The 22,433-nt window shown below is 35.9% G+C and overlaps 1 protein-coding gene across 4 annotated transcripts in view; it reads left to right on the top strand.

The window, feature by feature from the left end:
• Positions 1-22,433, top strand: part of XIRP2 (xin actin binding repeat containing 2) — a 595,003-nt gene that overhangs the window by 570,369 nt on the left and 2,201 nt on the right. For 2 of the 4 annotated variants that reach the window (XM_050752816.1, XM_050752815.1), the window contains exons 4-8: positions 4,439-4,549; positions 5,266-5,338; positions 6,411-6,544; positions 7,206-16,590; positions 18,657-18,784. In XM_050752816.1, the coding sequence (XP_050608773.1) occupies positions 4,439-4,549; positions 5,266-5,338; positions 6,411-6,544; positions 7,206-16,590; positions 18,657-18,751 (9,798 nt within the window). In that variant the 3' untranslated portion in view covers positions 18,752-18,784. Of the gene's footprint in view, positions 1-4,438; positions 4,550-5,265; positions 5,339-6,410; positions 6,545-7,205; positions 16,591-18,656; positions 18,791-22,433 lie in introns of those variants that run through there. The other 2 variants (XM_050752814.1, XM_050752819.1) reach the window with 2 other exon arrangements.

Here is a 22,433-nt window from a genome sequence, read left to right as displayed (position 1 = left end):
ATTATAAAATTTTCACACTACTAAAAAAAGTGACTACTGTATTTGCCCATGTGTTTACTCCTTGATGTTTTACTGGATACCTACTGTGTACCTGGAAGCTAATCATTGGGATTTGAGGATGTATGTGACAGACACAGTTCAGTTAAAGGAGAGGATCATATTAGCAAAAGATGACTGTGAAATGTGATAGGTAGATAATACAGATGTATGCTAATATCACAGGAATAGAAAAAGCAAGAATAGTGCATCCTGTGTAGAAGTCAGGAAAGGTTTCAAAAAGAAAGTAATTTTTGAGCTTAGTCTTTAAGAGGGTATAATAAATGTGGAAAAGCCTTTATATAAAGCTCACACCTTAGAGATGTCAAGTTGTATATTGTAATTTTTAAGGGAAAATTAATAAAAATAAAAAGAGAAACCTCAGAGAAAAAGGAAAAAATTCAATGTTTGAATTTTAATATATCTAAATCCCGACAAATACAATGGTAACCCACAAATTGTTATGCTCATCACTTAAAAGAAAAATAAACTGATTATTCTTTCAAAGCTTGAATCCACTGACATTTTTGCTCAGATGAACAGCCGTTTTTGGTATTGTTTATGTCTGTTTGACAAAGACGTAAATAACATGAATGTATCATAACTTTTTCTAGTTTTATTAAAAATGAGATTAGTGAAAATGCTATATTACTGGCATTGAATATGAACTTCTGTTTTTTCCACACTAGTGAAGCAGTTACCATCTACTATTCTGCCAGTCTTTCCCCATGTGTTTTTCTATTGGATATACTTCCAAGAGTCACAATAATAGTGAGTCGCCATAAAAAAAAAAAAAAAAAATTTAAAAAAGCCTGTCCTTTTTCCTTACTCATTGCACTAGAATGACTTTGCAATTTTATTGGGAAATTTACAATGTCTTTCCCTATAGTGATATAAAAATGAAAAGTTGAATAGGCAGGATAAGAACTCTTTCCTGTGCAAGATAAATCTCCTTGGAAGATGTGCATATCAACAATAGATTTTTGTGACATAGTTGGTTAATCAGTCTGATGTGAGCTATGCAAACACCATAATATTGTTTTGCTGTTGTACTGCATTTTCTTTTTTAGATTTCAAAGTTAGAGCACATATATTATCTCTTTTCCTTTCCTTTAATGCCTCATGAGATGAAAGACCTGAGTTTAAGTATGATTTCATGATTTTCCCAAGAATACAACATACCTAGTAAAGGAGAGGGTTAGGACTAATCTCCCATTCCTGACTACTGGTTAACTGACCTGTGAAGAAAATAGCATTTGTCTCTTGCAGACTGGTCTATATTTAAATTTAATTTTCAGCAACAAATTTTATGAATTATTGGTGTAAATTTATGCATGGTGATCTGACCAGAGTTGTTTATAACATTTTATTTAATTTGATTTCTGCCTGAGCATTATGATGATCCAACTTTTTACCTAACCCTATACTCTATAGATACCAACAATTAGAAAGAAAGTCGGTTTTAAATCCAAACTAAACTAGTTGCAAAATTTGAAACAGTAAATGGTAGAAACAAAAGCTTGGGATATTTTAAGGAGTATTTTATGTAAGTTACAGCAACCAGGGGGCAGTAAAATTGATGCATTGATGCTAACATACCAAACTAGTGTGGCAATTACAGTTCTATTTGGAAATAGCACATAAATGCTGAAGTAGAAACTTACAACTTTAAACAAAATTTATTACATTTGTACTGTTTATTTTGTGTCATTTCCTACAAGAAAATATATTTATAGATGATAGGCATAGATTGTTTTTACTCAAGTAGATACACCTTAACTGTAAAGTGTTTGTCCCAGAAAATAACTTTCAAAATATGTGTCAAAATTACACGTATTTATAGTTTTTCTATTCCAAATATTTTGCATTTTTCTCAATACAGAGATTTATGTCACTAACTCTACTCTTTCAGATTGGTGACAGGTATCTGAAACTCAAATTTCCATGGGTACCAGACAAGTTTTGTTGCTTTTTTTTTTTAAATGTCAACTTGCTCTTAAATATTAGCAAATAATAGTGATGGTGGCCAACTAAAAGGTATATGCCCAACTAAAAGCCAGACTCTGCCATGTTGGAATATGAACACAGTGTTACCATGTCTTCAGAGTTTTTAAAAGCAGAAAGAATTTTTTGTTTTTGTAGATGTTACCTAATTCAAAACTTTAAAATCACTGTGTGGGCCAAAAAAAGCATGTCTCTAGGCCACAGCGGGCATGTAGGCCTCTAGGCAGAGACATGATTCTATAGAAATGATCACGGTGCCCCTCAGAGGGACCTTGGTTCTGATCAGGTGCGCATTCTCCTTTGCTACTTCACTGTCTGTTTAATTAGTACTTCCTATTTCTCAGCGTGTGCATGAGAAAGCCATAGAATATTCCCATTATATGCCTAATAGATGGAAAGACTTGTCACAGATGTAAAGAGCTGTCATTAGTGCCCATGCATTTTTTTTTATATCTGCAGTGGTCAGTGATTGTTATTGCCCTCTCTAGCACAATGCTATTGGTAGCCTCAAATAAAACTTGATTATGCAAGGCATCTTGTTATATGGAATTCTGATTCTTTGAACTTGAAGGAATGAATATGGATTATTCATTTTCTATGCTCCTTCTCAAGAAACTAAAGCATTTTGTTCATTGTTCTATCCTCAATTTTGAGAAAATTCCTCGCAAGTAGGTGTTTGAATAGAATTACTGTATTACTGAAAGTTTGCTATCTTATTCATGTGTACTCTCCTCACTTATTCATTATGTGAACTTTTCCTTAGCACAAACTGTGTGTTAAACATGTTACCAAATATCATTTGAAATATGTGGATTATTAACTAGGCCTAGGAAGCATTCTGCTTGGAAAAGAAATTACAGTGGTCTTCAATTTAATGAGATACAATCTACCTTTAAAAGTGTAAGTCCATATTTTGTCTTTGGTTTTATGTAGGACTTCTAGGAAGCCCTCAACTTTTTTTTCTTAATTCTCCTTCCTAGAAAAGCATAATAAGATCAGATTATACTATAACATCTCTAACTACATGACTAACTGCTCCTTGGTTGATGAGACTTTAAACCCTATATAACAAATACCCTTGAGGGGAAAAGTCTCATACATCTACTGGCATTAATTTTATACTTATTATTAGTTTAAGAGATTGGGATTTGATAGTATAAAGTTTTTTAACTTACTGCAAAAAACATTTTAGTAATACTATTTTAATTAATAATGATAATATACCCTTGCTCACTTGACTATTCTGTACTAAGACAAATTTTTAAAAGTCAAATCTCAAAAATAGTATTTATTATTCATTTGGATATCAAGATAAAAGTGAAGTCCCACCTTCAGGCACATTCAAAAACATGTTATTGTAAAGAGTCATCTGTCTGTATCCTTATTTTCGGATGTTAAGATTTTTAGCAGTATGCTAACTGCTTCATCATATCAATCAATCAATCAATCAATCATATACTTGTGTCAGAATCACATTCTGTAGTAAAAGCAGGACTGGATCACCAAAATTAATAGGAGCTCCGAGTTTGCAATTCATTCAGGGTCAACCATTCTAACTTAACCAAAATCAAGAGTAGTTCCACATGTGAAGATAGGGAGACATAAACTAGCATAATAATCTATATTGGATACATTTAATGGTTATATTCTTCAACTGAACCCTGGATATGTCATCATACTGGATGGCCAATTTGAAGACTAGTATGTCTTTTTTTAACATAAAAATGTGACTTGTAAACAACAACAAAAATACATATATATTTGTTCAGGCTCATCTTTCTCATACTTGGTAATGCATCATTAATATTTTTGCTTGCTAAGGGTAGCAGGCAGAATAATGGTCTCCAGATATAACTATGTCCCAATCCCCAGAATTCATGAATACATTAAATTACATGGCAAAGGAGAATTAAGATGCAGATGGAATTAAGGCTGCTAATTAGATGATTTTATGACGATGAGATAATATTCACTTATCTGGGTTGGTCCAATGTAATCATAAGGGTCCTTAAAAGTGGAAGACAGTATCAGATAGATGGCAGTATGAGAAGTTCTCAGTCTGATAGAGGCAAGGGCCGTTAGCCCAGGAAAGTGGGCAGCCTCTAGAAGCTGCAAAAGGCAAGGGAATGGATTGTCCCCTCCAGCTTGCAGAAGAGAATGCATACTTTCTGATACCGACCAACACCCAGGAAGACTCATTCAGGGCTTCTGACCTATAGAAGTATAAGATCCTAAGATTATGCCGTTTTAAGCCACTAAACTTGTGGTAATTTGTTATAGCAGCCAAGAAAACTAATATACTAAAGAATCTCAATTTTTTTCCAGAAATTGTCACTGAAATTGCACAAATAAAGTTAAAATTTTTACTTTTCTTAAGGCATTGTCTGTTTGCTTTCAGGAGGCAATTCATAGCAGCCAGGTTGGCACTTCAAAAAGCAGCCAGGAATTGGCAAGAAATGAACAAGAAGGGTCCAAAGTACAGAAAATTGATGTTCATGGAACAGAAATGGTAACTATTTAGAAAGGCAGTACTTTCAAACACTTTCCAGTACTGTATGGAAATTATGACTTTGTTGTAAGTGTTTGTATTTATTGTTACTTATGTATCTAGCATCAATACCTATCAGTGTTTCTTTTTCCACTTTCAAGTTGGAATTCTTTTAAAGGTAAAATAGGGCTGGGTGCGGTGGCTCACACCTGCAATCCCAACACTTTGGGAGGCCGAGGCAGGCAGATCATGAGGTCAGGTGTTCGAGAACAGTCTGGCCAACGTAGTGAAACCCCGTCTCTACTAAAAATACAAAAAAACTTAGCCAGATGTGCTGGTATGTGCCTGTAATCCCAGCTACTCAGGAGGCTGAGGCATGAGAATCACATGAACCCAGGAGGCGAAGGTTGCAGTGAGCCGAGTTCATGCCATTGCACTCCAGCCCAGGTGCGAGACAGTGCGAGACTCCATCTCAGAAAATAAATAAATAAGTAAATGTTAAATAGGCACCCTATAAAAGTATGATTGCACTTTAGACATCAATTCAAATATATTTTATTATAAGTGACTCTATGTATTAAAATAAATGATAGAGGCTTAATTAGCATCTTTCAATGTACACTAAAGTATTGGGTGAAAATCACTGTAAAATGAAGAGTATTATTTGTAAATGATAATACTTCTTAAGATAATTGACTTCTTAAAAACAATTTATTTTCAATTATCTTTAAATACAGGTCTCTCATCTTGAAAAGCACACCAAGGAAATAAACCAAGCATCTCAGTTTCATCAATATGTTCAGGAAACAGGTAAGAGTCTGGCATTATTGGCTCCAATACTCCTTTCTCCTATTGATGTGTTTGAGTTTGAACGGATGACTTCCAAAGCACAATCCTCCCCTCTGAGTAACTTTAGTAACTATGACTCATGGTTCCAGGGAATGCCGAATAGGATTTCTACAAATAATTAGATTTTGCCTGTGGGCATAGGTGCAATAAGTTTCTAAATTAGTTTATTGGCCATCAATCCTATGATATATCCATTCTAAACCTTAAAGCTAACCACCTCTGAATTCCTTTTTGCCTCAGGGACCTACAGTAAAACTTGATGTTTATCAAGCTCCATGAGAATAGAGTTGTTATCTAGACTGAATTAATTTTAATAACAGATTTAAGCACTATTAAGTCCAGCTCTCCAATCTGTAGATATGAGATTAGACTACAGCCAAATTTGTGCAAGTTTGCACAAGACTGGACATAGTTTGTCTTGTCTATAAAAATGGAATGAGCTTTGCTACCCTGAAGAGCTAAAAAAAAAAAAAAAAAAAAAAAAAAAAAAAAAAAAAAAAAAAAAAAATTAAGCCAACTGTGACCAAAACTTTACTTGATTACATGACTATATCTTTATTTTGGTTTTATTGCTTAAGAAAGTAGGTCTTCTGCAATTCTTTTTCTTATTTGATACATTTTATTATTTTTTCCTGAGCATAAAAGTAGAACATGCTTGTAGAAAATTTGGAAAATCCAGAGATAACCAACATTTTTCTTCCTGTATTGTCTTACTATAGTTCTTCCTATATTCCTAAATTACATGATGAAATAATGCCATATGTATGCTTGTACTTTGAATCTTTTTACTTAATGTACATTGTGAGAAGTTTTCCATAGCATTATAATTTTATCTTTTTTAATTTTTGTAGAGACAGGGTCTGGCTCTGATGTCCAGGCTGGTCTCACACTCTTGGGCTCAAGTAGTCTTTGCACCTCAGCCTCCCAAAGTATTGGGATTACAGGCATGAGCCACCATGCCCAGCCATAATTTCTTTTTAAACATAATTTTTAGTAATTACATAGTATCCCTGGTGTGTTTTTCTGTTTATAGTCATTGATACACCTGAGGATGAAGAAATTCCAAAGGTTTCGACTAAGTTGTTAAAAGAGCAGTTTGAAAAGTCTGCCCAGGAAAAGATCCTTTACTCTGACAAAGAGATGACAACCCCAGCAAAGCAGATTAAGGTAAAGTCATTTCTTTACACAGAAACATATTAAGTGTAAGACCAAACTTAAATGTATAACATTTTCAAATTACTGAAATTTGAAGTGGCTTTTCAACAAAAAAAAAATTCTGAACTAGCATTTATTCAGTTCTATAAGGAGAATATTGACCTGTATGCAAAAGGAGGTAGAGTAAAAACTTTTCTCACTAGAGGAAAATAAGGGAAGAAAAAATTATATATGTTCTAAAGTCTAATAATTAAGATTAAAGTAATTAAATCAATTTTAAATGCCAGATGCTTACTCTGTTCTGTTTTAAATTCCAAGGAAAACAAAACAACCCTCAAAAGTACTTTAAGACTTTTACTGTTTCCCTCTAGATTACTCTGCATACCACACTAAGTAAAGGGAAAAAAATCACAATTATGAGTAAATTTTAAAATATTGAGTCCTTGATGCATTAAATGGAAATATAACTTTACAAGAAAAAATAGATTATAGGAAAGACAGTGACAAATATTGACTATTATTCCTAAGTAGGTCTCTAAATGAGTACATCACATATTGTTCCCAATGGAGATATCACAGGAGGGTCCAGGTTACAGACCAATGAAGGGCAGTGCCTAGGAAGCCTCTGCCACTACACTCACCTTTATAAGATTTGATTTTCTCTCCCCTAAAGATTGAAAGTGAATGTGAAGAGACTTTAAAGCCATCATCAGTTGTGAGTACCTCTTCCACTTCTTGCATTTCAACCAGCCAGAGGAAGGAAACATCAACCACAAGATATAGTGATCACAGTGTCACTTCCTCAACTCTGGCACAAATTAATGCTACTTCTTCAGGAATGACGGAAGAATTTCCTCCTCCCCCACCTGATGTACTTCAAACTTCAGTAGATGCGACAGCATTTTCCCAGTCCCCTGAACTACCCAGTCCTCCTAGAAGACTACCAGTCCCCAAAGATGTATATTCCAAGCAAAGAAATTTGTATGAATTAAACCGTTTATATAAACACATCCATCCTGAGTTAAGAAAAAACTTAGAAAAAGATTATATCAGTGAGGTTTCTGAGATTGTTTCTAGTCAAATGAACTCAGGGAGTTCAGTCTCAGCAGATGTGCAACAAGCCCGTTATGTTTTTGAAAACACAAATGACACTTCTCAAAAAGATCTGAACTCAGAAAGAGAATACTTGGAATGGGATGAAATTCTGAAGGGAGAGGTGCAGTCCATTAGATGGATCTTCGAGAATCAACCATTGGATTCCATTAACAATGGCTCTCCTGATGAAGGTGACATTTCCAGGGGTGTTGCTGATCAAGAAATCATTGCTGGTGGCGATGTGAAATATACTACATGGATGTTTGAAACCCAACCCATTGACACACTTGGGGCTCATTCTTCTGACACTGTAGAAAATGCAGAGAAAATTCCTGAGCTAGCCAGAGGAGATGTCTGCACAGCTCGGTGGATGTTTGAAACAAGGCCATTGGACTCAATGAATAAAATGCATCAAAGTCAAGAAGAATCAGCGGTAACTATCAGTAAGGACATAACTGGGGGGAATGTCAAGACTGTGAGATACATGTTTGAAACTCAACATCTAGATCAACTTGGACAGCTTCATTCAGTGGATGAGGTTCACTTACTGCAGCTTAGGTCTGAGCTCAAAGAAATTAAGGGAAATGTTAAGAGAAGTATAAAATGTTTTGAAACTCAACCATTATATGTTATTAGAGATGGTTCGGGTCAAATGCTGGAAATTAAAACTGTTCACAGGGAAGATGTTGAAAAGGGAGATGTAAGAACAGCACGGTGGATGTTTGAAACACAGCCGTTGGACACAATTAACAAAGATATTACAGAAATTAAAATTGTCCGAGGAATATCTATGGAAGAAAATGTCAAAGGTGGGGTGAGTAAGGCAAAGTGGTTATTTGAAACCCAACCTTTGGAGAAAATCAAAGAGTCAGAAGAGGTCATCATTGAAAAGGAAACAATAATAGGTACAGATGTCTCCAGAAAGTGTTGGATGTTTGAAACACAGCCATTAGACATTCTAAAAGAAGTTCCTGATGCAGATCCTCTACAACATGAGGAGATAATAGGGGGTGATGTACAAACTACTAAGCATCTATTTGAAACACTTCCAATTGAGGCATTAAAAGACAGTCCTGATATAGGAAAGCTTCAAAAAATCACTGCCTCTGAAGAAGAAAAAGGGGATGTTAGGCATCAAAAATGGATATTTGAAACCCAACCTCTGGAAGACATTAGAAAAGATAAAAAAGAGTACACACGAACAGTGAAACTTGAAGAAGTTGACAGAGGAGATGTGAAGAACTACACACATATATTTGAATCAAACAATTTAATTAAATTTGATGCATCACATAAAATAGAGGTGGAAGGAGTCACAAGAGGTGCTGTAGAGTTAAATAAATCTCTCTTCGAGACAACACCACTGTATGCCATTCAAGATCCCCTTGGAAAATACCATCAAGTAAAGACAGTCCAGCAAGAAGAAATCATAAGAGGTGATGTAAGGAGCTGTAGGTGGCTTTTTGAAACAAGGCCCATTGACCAGTTTGATGAAAGCATTCATAAATTTCAAATAATTAGAGGAATATCTGCTCAAGAAATACAGACTGGAAATGTGAAATCTGCCAAATGGTTGTTTGAAACCCAACCTCTTGATTCAATTAAATATTTTAGTGATGTGGAAGAAACAGAAAGTAAAACTGAACAAGCTAGAGATATTATTAAAGGGGATGTCAAAACCTGTAAATGGCTTTTTGAGACCCAGCCAATGGAGTCTCTTTATGAAAAAGTTTCATTAATGACCAGCAGTGAAGAAATTCATAAGGGAGATGTCAAAACCTGTACTTGGCTCTTTGAAACTCAGCCACTTGATGCCATAAAAGATGACTCTGAAACAAAAGTCAAATTGCAAACTGTAAAACAGGAGGAGATCCAAGGTGGGGATGTTCGTACAACATGTTTTCTTTTTGAGACAGAAAATTTGGACAGCATACAAGGAGAAGAAGTGAAGGAAATCAAGCCTGTTGAAATGGATATACAAGCTGGAGATGTTTCTAGCATGAGGTATAAATTTGAAAATCAGTCCTTAGATTCCATAAGTTCCAGTTCAGAGGAAGTTTTGAAAAAGATCAAAACCTTAAAAACTGAAGATATTCAGAAAGGCAATGTTTTAAATTGTAGGTGGCTTTTTGAAAACCAACCAATTGATAAGATAAAAGAAAGCCAAGAAGGTGATGAATGTGTTAAGACGGTGACAGACATACAAGGTGGCGATGTAAGAAAGGGGTGCTTTATTTTTGAGACTTTTTCTTTGGATGAGATTAAAGAAGAATCTGACTATATCAGCACCAAGAAAACAATTACTGAAGAAGTAATGCAGGGTGATGTAAAAAGCTACAGAATGCTCTTTGAAACCCAGCCACTCTATGCAATTCAAGACCGAGAAGGGTCCTATCACGAAGTAACCACAGTTAAAAAAGAAGAAGTAATTCATGGAGATGTACGAGGAACAAGGTGGCTTTTTGAAACAAAGCCATTAGACTCTATTAATAAATCAGAAACTGTGTATGTTATTAAAGCTGTCACACAAGAAGACATTCAGAAGGGAGATGTTAGTTCTGTTAGATACAGGTTTGAAACTCAGCCACTGGATCAGATTTCTGAAGAATCACATAATATTGTGCCCACTGTTGACCATATACAAGGTGGCAATGTAAAGACAAGTAAACAATTCTTTGAGTCTGAAAATTTTGATAAGAATAACTATATACGAACAGTAAGTGTCAATGAAATACAAAAGGGCAATGTCAAAACATCTACTTGGCTGTTTGAAACCCACACTATAGATGAACTGAGAGGAGAAGGGTTAGAATATGAAAATATCAAGACAGTCACCCAGGAAGATGTGCAGAAAGGTGATGTTAAGCAGGCTGTGTGGCTTTTTGAAAATCAAACTTTTGATTCTATTATGGAAGCACATAAAGGTGTCACAAAAGTGACCAAGGAAGAAATCCCTCCTTCTGATGTCAAAACAACTACGTGGCTCTTTGAAACAACACCACTTCATGAATTTAATGAAAATAGAATAGAAAAGATAGAAATTATTGGCAAGAGCATTAAAAAAACTTTAGAAGATCTCTACTCTCAAAAAGTTATCCAGGCTCCTGGAATCATCATTGAAGCTGATGAAGTTGGGGATGTTCGAATGGCAAAATACAAGCTAATGAACCAAGCATCTCCTGAGATACAGAAAGAAGAAATTATCAGGGCTGATCTCAGAAATATAATGGTGAACCTACTTTCCAAAAGGGACTATACTAAGAGAGAGATTTTGGTTAGTGAAGAAGAGAAGGGAAATGTTAATTTGACTAAAACTCAATTATTAAACAAATCAACTGAATTTCATGCTGAAAAAGAAGAGATAGTGAAAGGTGATGTACAACATGCAATAAAAAACCTGTTCTCTGAGGAAAGATCTGTAAAGAAAGGCATCTTAATTCAGGAAGATGAAAGAGGAGATATTAACATGACTATCTATTGTCTTCTTCATGAAAATGATGGTGACACAATTGAGCGTGAAGAAGTAATAGGGGGTGATGTCAGGCGTACCATTCATAATTTATTATCTTCCACATCAAACAATAAAATATCTGAAAGGGCTAAAATTGATGCCTCTGAGAGGGGAAATGTTCAGTTTTTCACAACCTGCATAGAAGCTGGAGCTTTGGATTATCTCAAACAACTCCATACAGAGTCAAATGAAACATTGACAGCTAAGAAACAAGAAGGAGAGAAAGAAATCATTGGTGGTGATGTTGAAGGCACAAAACTGTTACTGAAGAAAAGGCAGTCTCTGGTTGAACGTACTGTTAGTGAAACTGACATCATCCCTGGAGATGTGCATAATACAGTTAAGGTTTTTATGACTGAGCCTCAGAGTACACTTGGTAAGATACCCAAAGAAGAGATTATAAAAGGTGATTTGGCATCAACCCTAAATTCCCTCAGCCAGGCTGTAAATCAGAAAACAGTGACAAAAACAGAAGAAATTATAAAAGGTGACATGCTAGCCACACTCAAGTCACTTAAAGAATCAACCCGTCGATGGAAAGAATCTAAACAGCCTGATGCCATCCCTGGTGATATTGAGAAAGCTATTGAATGCCTTGAAAAAGCTACAAATACAAGGACAGAAATTCTGAAAAAGGAGCTTCTGAAAGATGACCTGGAAACATCATTAAGGTCTTTGAAAGAAGCACAAAGAAGTTTCAAAGAGGTAGATAAAGAAGGTGTAATCAAAAAAGATGCTCACGTTGTGATGGCAGGATCCTCAGGAGAGCAGAAAACAGATATTCATCAGGTTGCTGTCCAGAGGAACAAAAATAGTCTTCTTCAGCCAAAGTCAGGACCCTTTAAGCCAGCAGCCGAGTGGCAAGGGGGAGCAGATACTCTCAGTCAAACTATGGGAAAATCTTGTCATGGCAATTTAGTAGAAGAAAGAACTGAGGTTAATCTTCCAAAAGCCCCCAAAGGCAGTGTAAAGATTGTCATAGATCGTGAACAAAACAATGATGCTCTGGAGAAAAGCCTTAGAAGACTATCTAATTCACATCATAAATCTATTAAAAATGTTTTGGAATCAGGAGACAAAATGGGTGTCTGGACTGATATCACAGGAGAACAGCATCTTAGAGATGAATATATGAGCAGACAATTAACTTCAACTGTATCAGTTAAGAATAATCTAAAAACTAAAGAATCAGACAGGGAAGTGAGAGAGCTGAAGAAGGATGATGACTTTAATTCCGTCCAATCTGCTGATAAAACCGTTGGAAAGCAACAGACATATGAACGGAGAAATGACCACCAGAAAACGGAGGCTTTTCATATAAAGAGTCCTAAAAAGACCGAAAATATTAAAATATTAACTGATACACAAAACTCCAAGCCCAGTCCCACCCAGCATCCAGTCAGCATGCCAGTTGGAGGAACTTACAAGATTTCAGGGGACTTTCAGAAGCAAACTTTGTTAAAGCAAGAAACAAAATATTCTAATAAGAATATAAAACAAAAGAATATAAACTTTCAACCAATGTGGCAGCCTTTGCCTGTAGAGCAAGACACAACCAGTGTAACAGAAGTGAAAGTCTCTGAAAAAAATCACAATACATTTAAGACAACCAACAAAAAGCAGGAGACTGATGTTCACTTGAAAAGCCAGGACTTTCTAATGAAGACAAATACTTCCACAGACTTAAAAACGGCAATGGAAAGGTCCTTGAATCCAATCAACTTTAACCCTGAGAATAATGTAAAAGAAAGTGAGTGCCCCCTTCCACCTCCATCTCCACCTCCTCCACCACCTTCTAATGCATCATCTGAAATTGAATTTCCTCTTCCTCCTCCACCTCCTTTAATGATGTTTCCTGAAAAAAATGGGTTTCTTCCTTCACTGTCCACAGAGAAGATAAAGGCTGAATTTGAAAGCTTTCCAGGCCTCCCTCTTCCTCCACCTTCAGTAGATGAGAAATCTGAAAGAGAAAGTCCATCGATGTTTCTGCCGCCTCCTCCTCCTCCAACTCCATCTCAAAACCCAGCATATCTCCTTTCCTCCTCTGCTCCAGAAAAGCACAGTGGAGCCTTCATGCAACAATATTCCCAAAAAGAAGCCTCAAACTCTCAGAATTCTCAGGCTAAAATCATAACAGGAAAATCAGGTGTGTTGCCACCTCCCACATTGCCCAAACCCAAACTTCCCAAGCATATAAAAGATAATAAGAACCATTTCTCCCCCAAAGTTGAATTGACAAACTCCCTGTCAGATATGGAATGTAAAATTACTACCTCAAAGGATCAAAAAAAAGTAATGATGATGACCAGCAGTGAACACATAGAGACAAAGCAGAACGTTATTAGTAAGAGTCTTGATGAAAGAAAACAATTATTTGTTGACTCTGCAAACTGTCTCTCACACACAGTTCCAGGAACTTCAGCACCCAAGAAAAAACAGATTGCACCTCTTATAAAATCTCATTCATTTCCAGAGAGTTCAGGACAACAAAGTCCAAAACCTTATATGAGAAAATTTAAGACACCTTTAATGATTGCTGAAGAAAAATATAGACAACAAAAAGAAGAACTTGAAAAACAGAAACAGGAGAGTTCTTACTACAACATTGTTAAAACTGAAAGCCAAAATCAACACATATCAGAGGTGGAAAAGGAAATGCCATTACGAAAAACCAATGAGGAGGTTTCCGTATCTGGAATCGATTCAGAGCGCACCGTGGTTCAACCCAACCCAGGCTCTCAAAGTAATGCTCGGGTACTAGGAGTGTGTTCTGATAACCAGCTCTCCACAACATCGCCAGTGACAGTCACTGCCAAGAGGCTCCACCATGTTTTAGCAGCCTCAGAAGACAAAGATAAGATGAAAAAGGAAGTTTTACAAAGCGCAAGGGACATTATGCAATCCAAATCAGCTTGTGAAATTAAACAAAGTCACCAAGAATGTAGTACCCAACAAACACAACAGAATCAGTATTTGGAGCAGTTGCACTTGCCCCAAAGCAAACCAATTTCCCCAAATTTCAAAGTTAAAACCATCAAGCTTCCAACTCTAGATCATACATTAAATGAAACAGACCACAGCTATGAAAGTCATAAACAGCAATCTGAGGTTGATGTTCAAACCTTTGCCAAACAACAATATCTGGAAACCAAGAAAACTGAAGCAAGCACTGAATGTAGTCATAAGCAATCTCTGGCTGAAAGACATTACCAGCTACCTAAGAAGGAGAAAAGAGTGACAATAAAATTGCCTACAGAATCCATACAGAAGAACCATGAAGATAAGCTCCAGATAGTTCCTGGGAAGCAAGAAGAATTTGCGGGATCTGACAGAGGGAAACTTCCAGGAAGTGAAGAAAAAAATAAGGGACCATCAATGATTAGTCGAAAAGAAGAGAGATTAATAACTGAAAGAAAACAAGAAGTTTTGAAGAATAAATCAGCACCAAAGGTCGTTAAGCAAAAGGTTATTGATGCACATCTTGATTCACAGACTCAAAATTTTCAGCAAACACAAATACAGACCTCTGAAAGTAAAGCTGAACATAAAAAATGGCCCCAGCCATATAATAGTCTGCAGGAAGAAAAATGTCTCCAAGTCAAGGGCATACAACAGAAACAAGTCTTCTCTAATACTAAAGATTCAAAGCAAGAGATTACACAGAACAAATCTTTCTTTTCCGCTGTGAAAGAATCCCAGCAGGATGATGGAAAATGTGCCGTAAATATAGTGGAATTCTTGAGAAAACGTGAAGAACTACAACAGATTTTGTCTAGAGTAAAACAGTTTGAAGCAGAGCCAAATAAAAGTGGCCTTAAAACATTTCAGACACTGTTAAATACTATCCCAGGATGGCTGATAAGTGAAGAAAAGAGAGAATATGCAGTTCACATTGCCATGGAGAATAATTTAGAAAAAGTAAAAGAAGAAATAACACATATTAAAACTCAAGCGGAAGATATGCTTGTGTCCTATGAAAATATAATTCAGACAGCCATGATGTCCTCCAAAACAGGAAAATCGGGCAATAAACCCACTAGTCTTGATGAAACATCATCCAAAGTATCTAATGTTCATGTCAGCAATAATAAAAATAGTGAACAGAAAGAAAATAAAATTGCCAAAGAGAAAACAGGACAGCACCAAGTAGCAGCTCATCGTGAAGCAGCTGTTCACAGTCACGTGAAAACCCATCAGGAAATTAAACTCGATGAGAGCAACATTCCTCCTCCCTCTTTAAAAACACGCCCACCGTCACCAACTTTTATCACAATAGAGTCTACTGTCCGACGAACGGAAACGCCTACTAAGGACGAGCTTTCTCAGTCCCCCAAAAAGGACAGTTATGTTGAACCCCCGCCAAGAAGACCCATGTCGCAAACATCTGAAATTCACAGAGCAAACACTTCCCCTTCTCCACCTAGGAGTCGCTCTGAACAACTCGTCAGACTCAAAGACACCACTGCAAAGTTATCCAAAGGGGCCATCCCATGTCCAGCGGTCACCCCGGTTCCAGTTGTAGAGAAGAGGTCTGAAATCATCATGTCTCCTGCAACACTTCGTCGTCAAATTAAGATAGAAACTCGTGGTAGGGACTCTCCACCTACAATCACAATACCAGTAAATATACATCATACTCCTAGTGGTTCCTCCAGAGAATCTACGGAAGCTCAAGAGAAAATCAGGAAAGTGGAGAAAAGGGCTACTTACGTTCACAATGCTGGACTCAATTCCACTGATCCCATAGTGCCCGACACTGAAAGCTATGATGCAGTTGAAATCATCCGCAAGGTTGAAGTGCCTCCTCGCCTCTCAGAGCACACACAGAGATATGAAGCAGCCAACCGCACTGTTCAAATGGCTGAAAATTTCGTGAATGACCGTGAAAATGAAATAAACAGATGGTTCAGGGAATTTGAGCATGGCCCAGTTTCTGAAGCAAAGTCAAACAGAAGAGTTTATGCAAATGGAGAAACAAACCATAATATACAACAAGAAAGTCATACGTTTTGTCAGGAGGAATTTGGATTAACGTCTTTAGGAAACACGAGTTTTACAAATTTTTCTTGCACACATCCTAGAGAGCTGCAAGAAAAGATTCCTGTTAAACAGCCCAGGATCTGCTCTGAAACAAGGTCCCTAAGTGAACATTTCTCAGGCATGGATGCATTTGAGAGTCAAATTGTTGAGTCAAAAATGAAAACCTCTTCATCACATAGCTCAGAAGCTGGCAAATCTGGCTGTGACTTCAAGCATGCCCCACCAACCTACGAGGATGTCATTGCTGGACATATTTTAGATATCTCTGATTCACCCAAAGAAGTCAGAAAAAATTTTCAAAAGACGTGGCAGGAGAGTGGAAGAGTTTTTAAAAGCCTGGGATATGCAACTTCAGATTCTTCTGCAACTGAGATGAGAACTGCCTTCCAAGAGGAATCTGCATTTATAAGTGGTAAATGAGCTTGCAACGTGTTAAAGAAGATTAACCATTTAAAGCCATGTGTTCCATAGCCAAAATGATATGCAGTTAAAGTGTGGAAACAACCAAACAATATAACCTGAAACTAACAGCTTCCCATGTATGCTTGTATACTCTTTACATGCTTGCTTTTACAACTTTATTTTCACAAAAGCATATATTATGATTTACTTGCACTGTGTGAGAATAACAAATACTATTATAGAGATTACTGAGACATATTTGTCAAGGTAAATAAGGCTTTGGATAAAGCAACAGGTATAGCAATAATTTTATTTCATGCAATTATACTAGACAAAAATAATATCCCTTGACCTAATATTGACCTATTTTTAACTGCCAGGTTTAAATGATATTTGCATTGAGTCCAGTACAGACTGGTAGAAGTCCAAGACACAATTTACATTCTTCATGTGTGCTTTAGTATTTTTATTGGTCTGTATCTCTGAAAAAAGTGTAAGTGTGGAATTAGACCTTTTATATACCCAACTATTGTTACTGAATTTAATAGAGTTAGTTTTCTCTGATACCATATTTTTTAACTGATTTTTTCACTTTTCTAAAAAATAAACTCTAAATCACACTCAATCAACCTCATTCACAAATGAGCATAAACAATACATTTTAAAAATTTGATTTTATTTGGAAAGAGGGAGGTTTAAATCACATGAACTTAGTACATAATTTTGAACATCAAAGAACAGCTCATTTCCCTACTTCTTGCAATTAATGAGGCTTCATGATAAAAGAATTTTATATAATTAATGTGCATCATTAGTTTAGTCCATTCTTTTAGACAGATTGAAAGAAATAGCAAGCTTAAAAATAAAAACTACTGAAACTAATAATTATGCATCCATCATATTTGCAACATATGTGTCTAGTTTATCACATTAATATCGTTCTTAATGTGCTTGCTTCTGGCATAATTAAGCAAAGCTGTCTAATTAATTTCAAATGCTCAGCTTCTGTTAAGATAGCTCAAAAACACATAGAACATACAAAGAAACTTGTGATAAACATAAAAATGTGTCCTCTACTAGAACCAAATAAGCAAAGGAGTTCTCTCAGTGGCCCAGATTGACCATCTAGGCACTAAAGTAGATATAATTATTTGTATAATGGACCCTGAGCATATTTGCTCTTATAAATAACTAATACCAAAGCTTAGTCATTCTGACAGGTTCACTGCGAGGACAAAAAGCAATTGTGAAGTGAAAGTTCTGTGTTAGTTTTAAACCACTATACAAACACTGGTTAGTAATAGAACCACTGTTATTCATAGGGGTTAACATTTACATGAAAGGCATAAGAAGTGAGCATAGGTGCTTTAGAGGAGCAAGAAAAGATGTAGGAAAACTATATAAGCAGATGCGAGAATCCAGAAAGCTCCACAATCTAAAGCCAGTTAGATTGAGGACAAATGACTCTGAGCATTTTAATGTATTCAGGAGTCTCATTGCATTACAGTTAAGAGTTGGTATCTTACAGTCAACTGTAAGTCATCAAGAAAATATTGAAGCAAATACAATGTCCTTGGCTTAAAAAATGTATGTATATATTTTAGAAAGATCTATCTAAAATGTTTTAAGAAGTAAAAACTTTTGACCAGGTTAGGTACAAGCCTTTATATATAGGGAAAACTCAATTATCTAGAATGATAAGTTCTCTCAGAGTTACCCATTGCTGAGTATTATATATAGACTTACATTATATACTCACATATATGCACATATATATCTTTTTAATGTGCTTATGTATCTAATGAACATATTTTACTCATGTATGCTTTTTAAATTATAAATGTCTACTCATACAATCTATAAATGGTAGAGGCACTGGAGTAATGTAGACTATCCTACCAGACCCTTAAACCTGATGATAGGTTAGTCTCTGTGCAGAGAAGCACCATAAGGACAATAGTCTTAGAGCTTTCCACTTTAACTGCATGGCCAGTTAATATGTTGTTTTGTTTTATTATGTTTTTACGATATGATTGAAGATAACACTACAGAAGCCTTTTTAAATTTTAATTTTAGAAACTGCTGCTCCAAGACAAGGAAATATGTATACTTTGTCAAAAGACAGTTTATCCAATGGAGTGCCTAGTGGCAGACAAGCAGAATTTTCATAAGGCCTGCTTCCGATGCCACCATTGCAACAGTAAACTGAGGTAAAATGTTTAATTGTCTTTGCCACAGATATTCTAGGAGACTGCAGTATACGTATAACCTCGTATCTCTAGGAAGATGCACATTTTTCCAGATCTTGCTGCTGCATCGGTTAACACAACCACACAGAGGGATTTGCTCATGTTCTGTTAGGTATTTCTGTGACCTTTTTCCTTAGGAATTTTACTTTTCTAATCAAATCTAAAGGATCCCTTTTGTCCGAACACAAAAATCACACAGATGAATAAAATTAAGAGTTACTCTGCAAATCAAGATTTTTAAGTTAGTGTGTTAGTCTAAAGTCTAGACTCTAGATCAGGAGGTAGCAAACATTTTCTGTTAAGAGCTAGATCATAAGTAATTTTGGCTTTGTAGGCCATACTGCTTCTGTCACTACTCACTTTCTATTAGCGTGCAAGAGCAGCCACAGATAACTAAACAAATGGGTGTGGTTGTAAATAAATGGCTTGGCTGTGTTTCAATAAAACTTCATATACCAAAACAAGTGGTGGGTAGGTTTGAATTTACCTGTCTTTGAGCTAGACTAAATTTTTAAAAATGAAATTGAAATTTAGAAAAAATATCAGTGACAGGTAAGAGAAAAACTCTGTTTTTTCTCTGGAGCAAACAGAAACACCCTATCCACACAGTTAAAATGCATTCATTTTCCAAAACTCTTGAAGTAAATGCATTTAACTGAATGTGACATTTGGTGTGACTCTAGTCTGAGATGCTAAAATTGATTTTTTTTTTTTTTTTGCTAAATCTAATATGCATCTCTCAGACTATATTTTTTCTGACTTTAATTGACAATGTCTAACACCCTCATGGCAACATTCTTTTCCTTTGGTTTCCATGACAACAGAGTATAATGGCTTTCCCCCTACTCTTTGGGTGCTCCTTCTCAGGCACCTGTGTGGGGGACTCTCTGTCCATTACTGAGATGTAAGAGGTCCTCACAATTATGTTATGGGAATTTATTCTTCTCAATGTTTCTCTTCTTTCTAGTGAATCACATCCACTGCCATTATTTAAATAATCTATGTGGTAATGACTCTGAAGTCTGTACTGCTAGGCCAAATCTCTCCATGCATCAGATGCGTATGTCTCAATGACTGATACACTTCTCCAACGAGATTTCTCATAAGTACAGCAAACTCAATATGCCCCATTTTCTTCTATCTAAATTCCTTCTTTAATTGTACAGTCTTTATGCTACTGTATCAGTGAATGACATTAACATTAACTCAGTGACCAAAGCATGAAGTTATCTTTGACTCCTTCCTCTCCTTCATTCCCTACATTCAAGCCATCACCAAGTCCTGCAATTTCTGCCCCATAAATACCTCTTAAGCTATATACTTTTCTCGATGATACATCTGTTAGCACCACTAATTTCATTATCAAAACATTTAAAAATTACATTTTCCCTCCTCATTTTATAAATTATTGTACCACATCTTCAATTTCAGATCATATAGCCACTACATACCATGTTATGTCCCTTTTTGCTCTAATTTCATCTGAGTTTTCTGGTTGCAAGATATTAATGCCCACCAACCAATGCTTACCTTGATGTTTCTGCAGTTGTTCTGATATTAAAGCTTGGTTTCTAGTGGACTCTTCAAAAAAAGCTCTCATGGAAACAGTATTCACTGAATTCTTACATGCTGATAACAATTTGTCTGTGACCTTTATAACAAAAAGTCAGTTTTGCTGAAATTAAAATCTTTGGCTTACACTTTTTTTCATTGTATTATTTGATACATTATTTTATTTTCTTCTGGAATAAAGTATTGGAATAGCCTGATAACAATCTAATTTTCTGTTCCTTATAAGACCTATATTTTTTCTTAAAGATACCCATGGATTTTTTTCTTTTTTTTTTTTGAGACGGAGTCTCGCTCTGTCGCCGAGGCTGGAGTGCAGTAGTGCGATCTCGGCTTACTGCAAGCTCCACCTCCCGGGTTCATGCCATTCTCCTGCCTCAGCCTCCCGAGTAGCTGGGACTACAGGCGCCCGCCACCACACCCAGCTAATTTTTTGTATTTTTAGTAGAGACGCGGTTTCACCGTGTTGGCAAGGATGGTCTCAATCTCCTAACATCATGATCCACCCGCCTCAGCCTCCCAAAGTGCTAGGATTACAGGCATGAGCCACCGTGCCCAGCCTTTTTTCTTTTTATTATTTAAAATCTAGCAATTTTACTAGACTAGTTCTTGGCATTGGTTATTCTTCACTAGTGTCAGTTACCCAGTGTGCTCTTTCCATATGTTGTTGCATACTTTTTGTATGCAAGAGTTTGTTTTAATTATAACTATTTAATATTTAATCTGTTTCATTGTATAATTTTTTTCTTCAGGAATTCCTATTATCTATACCTTGAATGTTTTTTGCCTATTTTTAATATCTGTCTCTTTCTCTCAAATTCTTCTTATATTTCTTTCTTTCTTTCTGATTGTTGAAAAGGTTATGTTTTCATTCTGTTTCTCTTAAGTCACTTTTTATTGTGTTTATTTGCTCTTGTATTTCTTTTAGTTTAGTTTTGTTGCTGATATTTTTATCTTTCATTTCTATTTTTTCCTGATTTCTGGCACCTGACTTATGAGATTTTAAATTCTGATTCATGATGTTCTTTCAGGTCTTTTATCATGTTCTTAATGTCTTTTAACTCATTTTGAAGTCATAGGTTACATTCTTGATATATTTTTAGAGCATGTTTTTCTGGCATGTTTTCATTATCTACAGGGATATTATAATGCCCTTTGCACTTTTATTTTCTTTTAGTAACTTCGTATATTATTTACCTTGTTACATTTCTGTTGCTCATTTTTATGTAAAATTAGTTTTCCAAAACCTTAGAAGGATGAAAATCAGGATGGTTTTTCTAACTTCACAGAGCTACCTCTTTTAGTTTTCATATACTGACCATGAAAATAAGGCAGCTTGATTTCTAGAATTCCCTGGCTTGGCTGCTCTTCTCCATATTTATCAGAACCTTCTCTTTCATTTCTGTAATCATTATCCTGCTCAATCTTGATTCCACTCTCCTATTTTTTCTCACTTTGGGATTCTGTTTAAAAGGGGAGCCCAGCCTTGAGAGTTCAACCTCACTAGCCTCATTGTCTATTGGAGAGGACAAACCTCCTTGCAGTTTCAGCTGCTGTTCTCTGATTGGCATGTGATACTTTCCAGGAAATATTAGTTGGTTATTTTGTGATCTCATATTTTCAGGTCCATCAGACATCTTCCTTGCTCCCTCTGCTATCACCAATACAGATGAGACCATCATGCCAGTCTTGTGTCTGTTGGTGTTTTCTCCTTAGTTCTTTGTATATTGAAGCTGAGGGGGCTACCTTGTCACTTCATTGTGTTGTAAATGTTACTCATGGGTTTTAAGTTTTGCTATTTTGTTGATGTATCTGTTTTTATGTGTAGATTCATAGATATTCAAAACTATGCTCCTGCCTCTGACTAGAGTTCATTTTAATTGTAAATCACTCGATTTGTTAATTGCCTTAAAGAAGCCACATAAGCAATTGTTAGGCACGCCTTCCAGCTCATTCAAAATCCAGTTAACAAAGAAGCTCATATAGTTGATTTGTATGTGTTTGCTACTCAGGATTTATTGGAAATTACAACCCC

This window comes from Macaca thibetana, chromosome 12 (assembly GCF_024542745.1).
Source record: "Macaca thibetana thibetana isolate TM-01 chromosome 12, ASM2454274v1, whole genome shotgun sequence".
NCBI classification, from domain to species: domain Eukaryota; kingdom Metazoa; phylum Chordata; class Mammalia; order Primates; family Cercopithecidae; genus Macaca; species Macaca thibetana.
The sequence above is the reverse complement of the archived record's forward strand: the minus strand, read 5'-3'. Positions and strand labels throughout refer to the sequence as shown.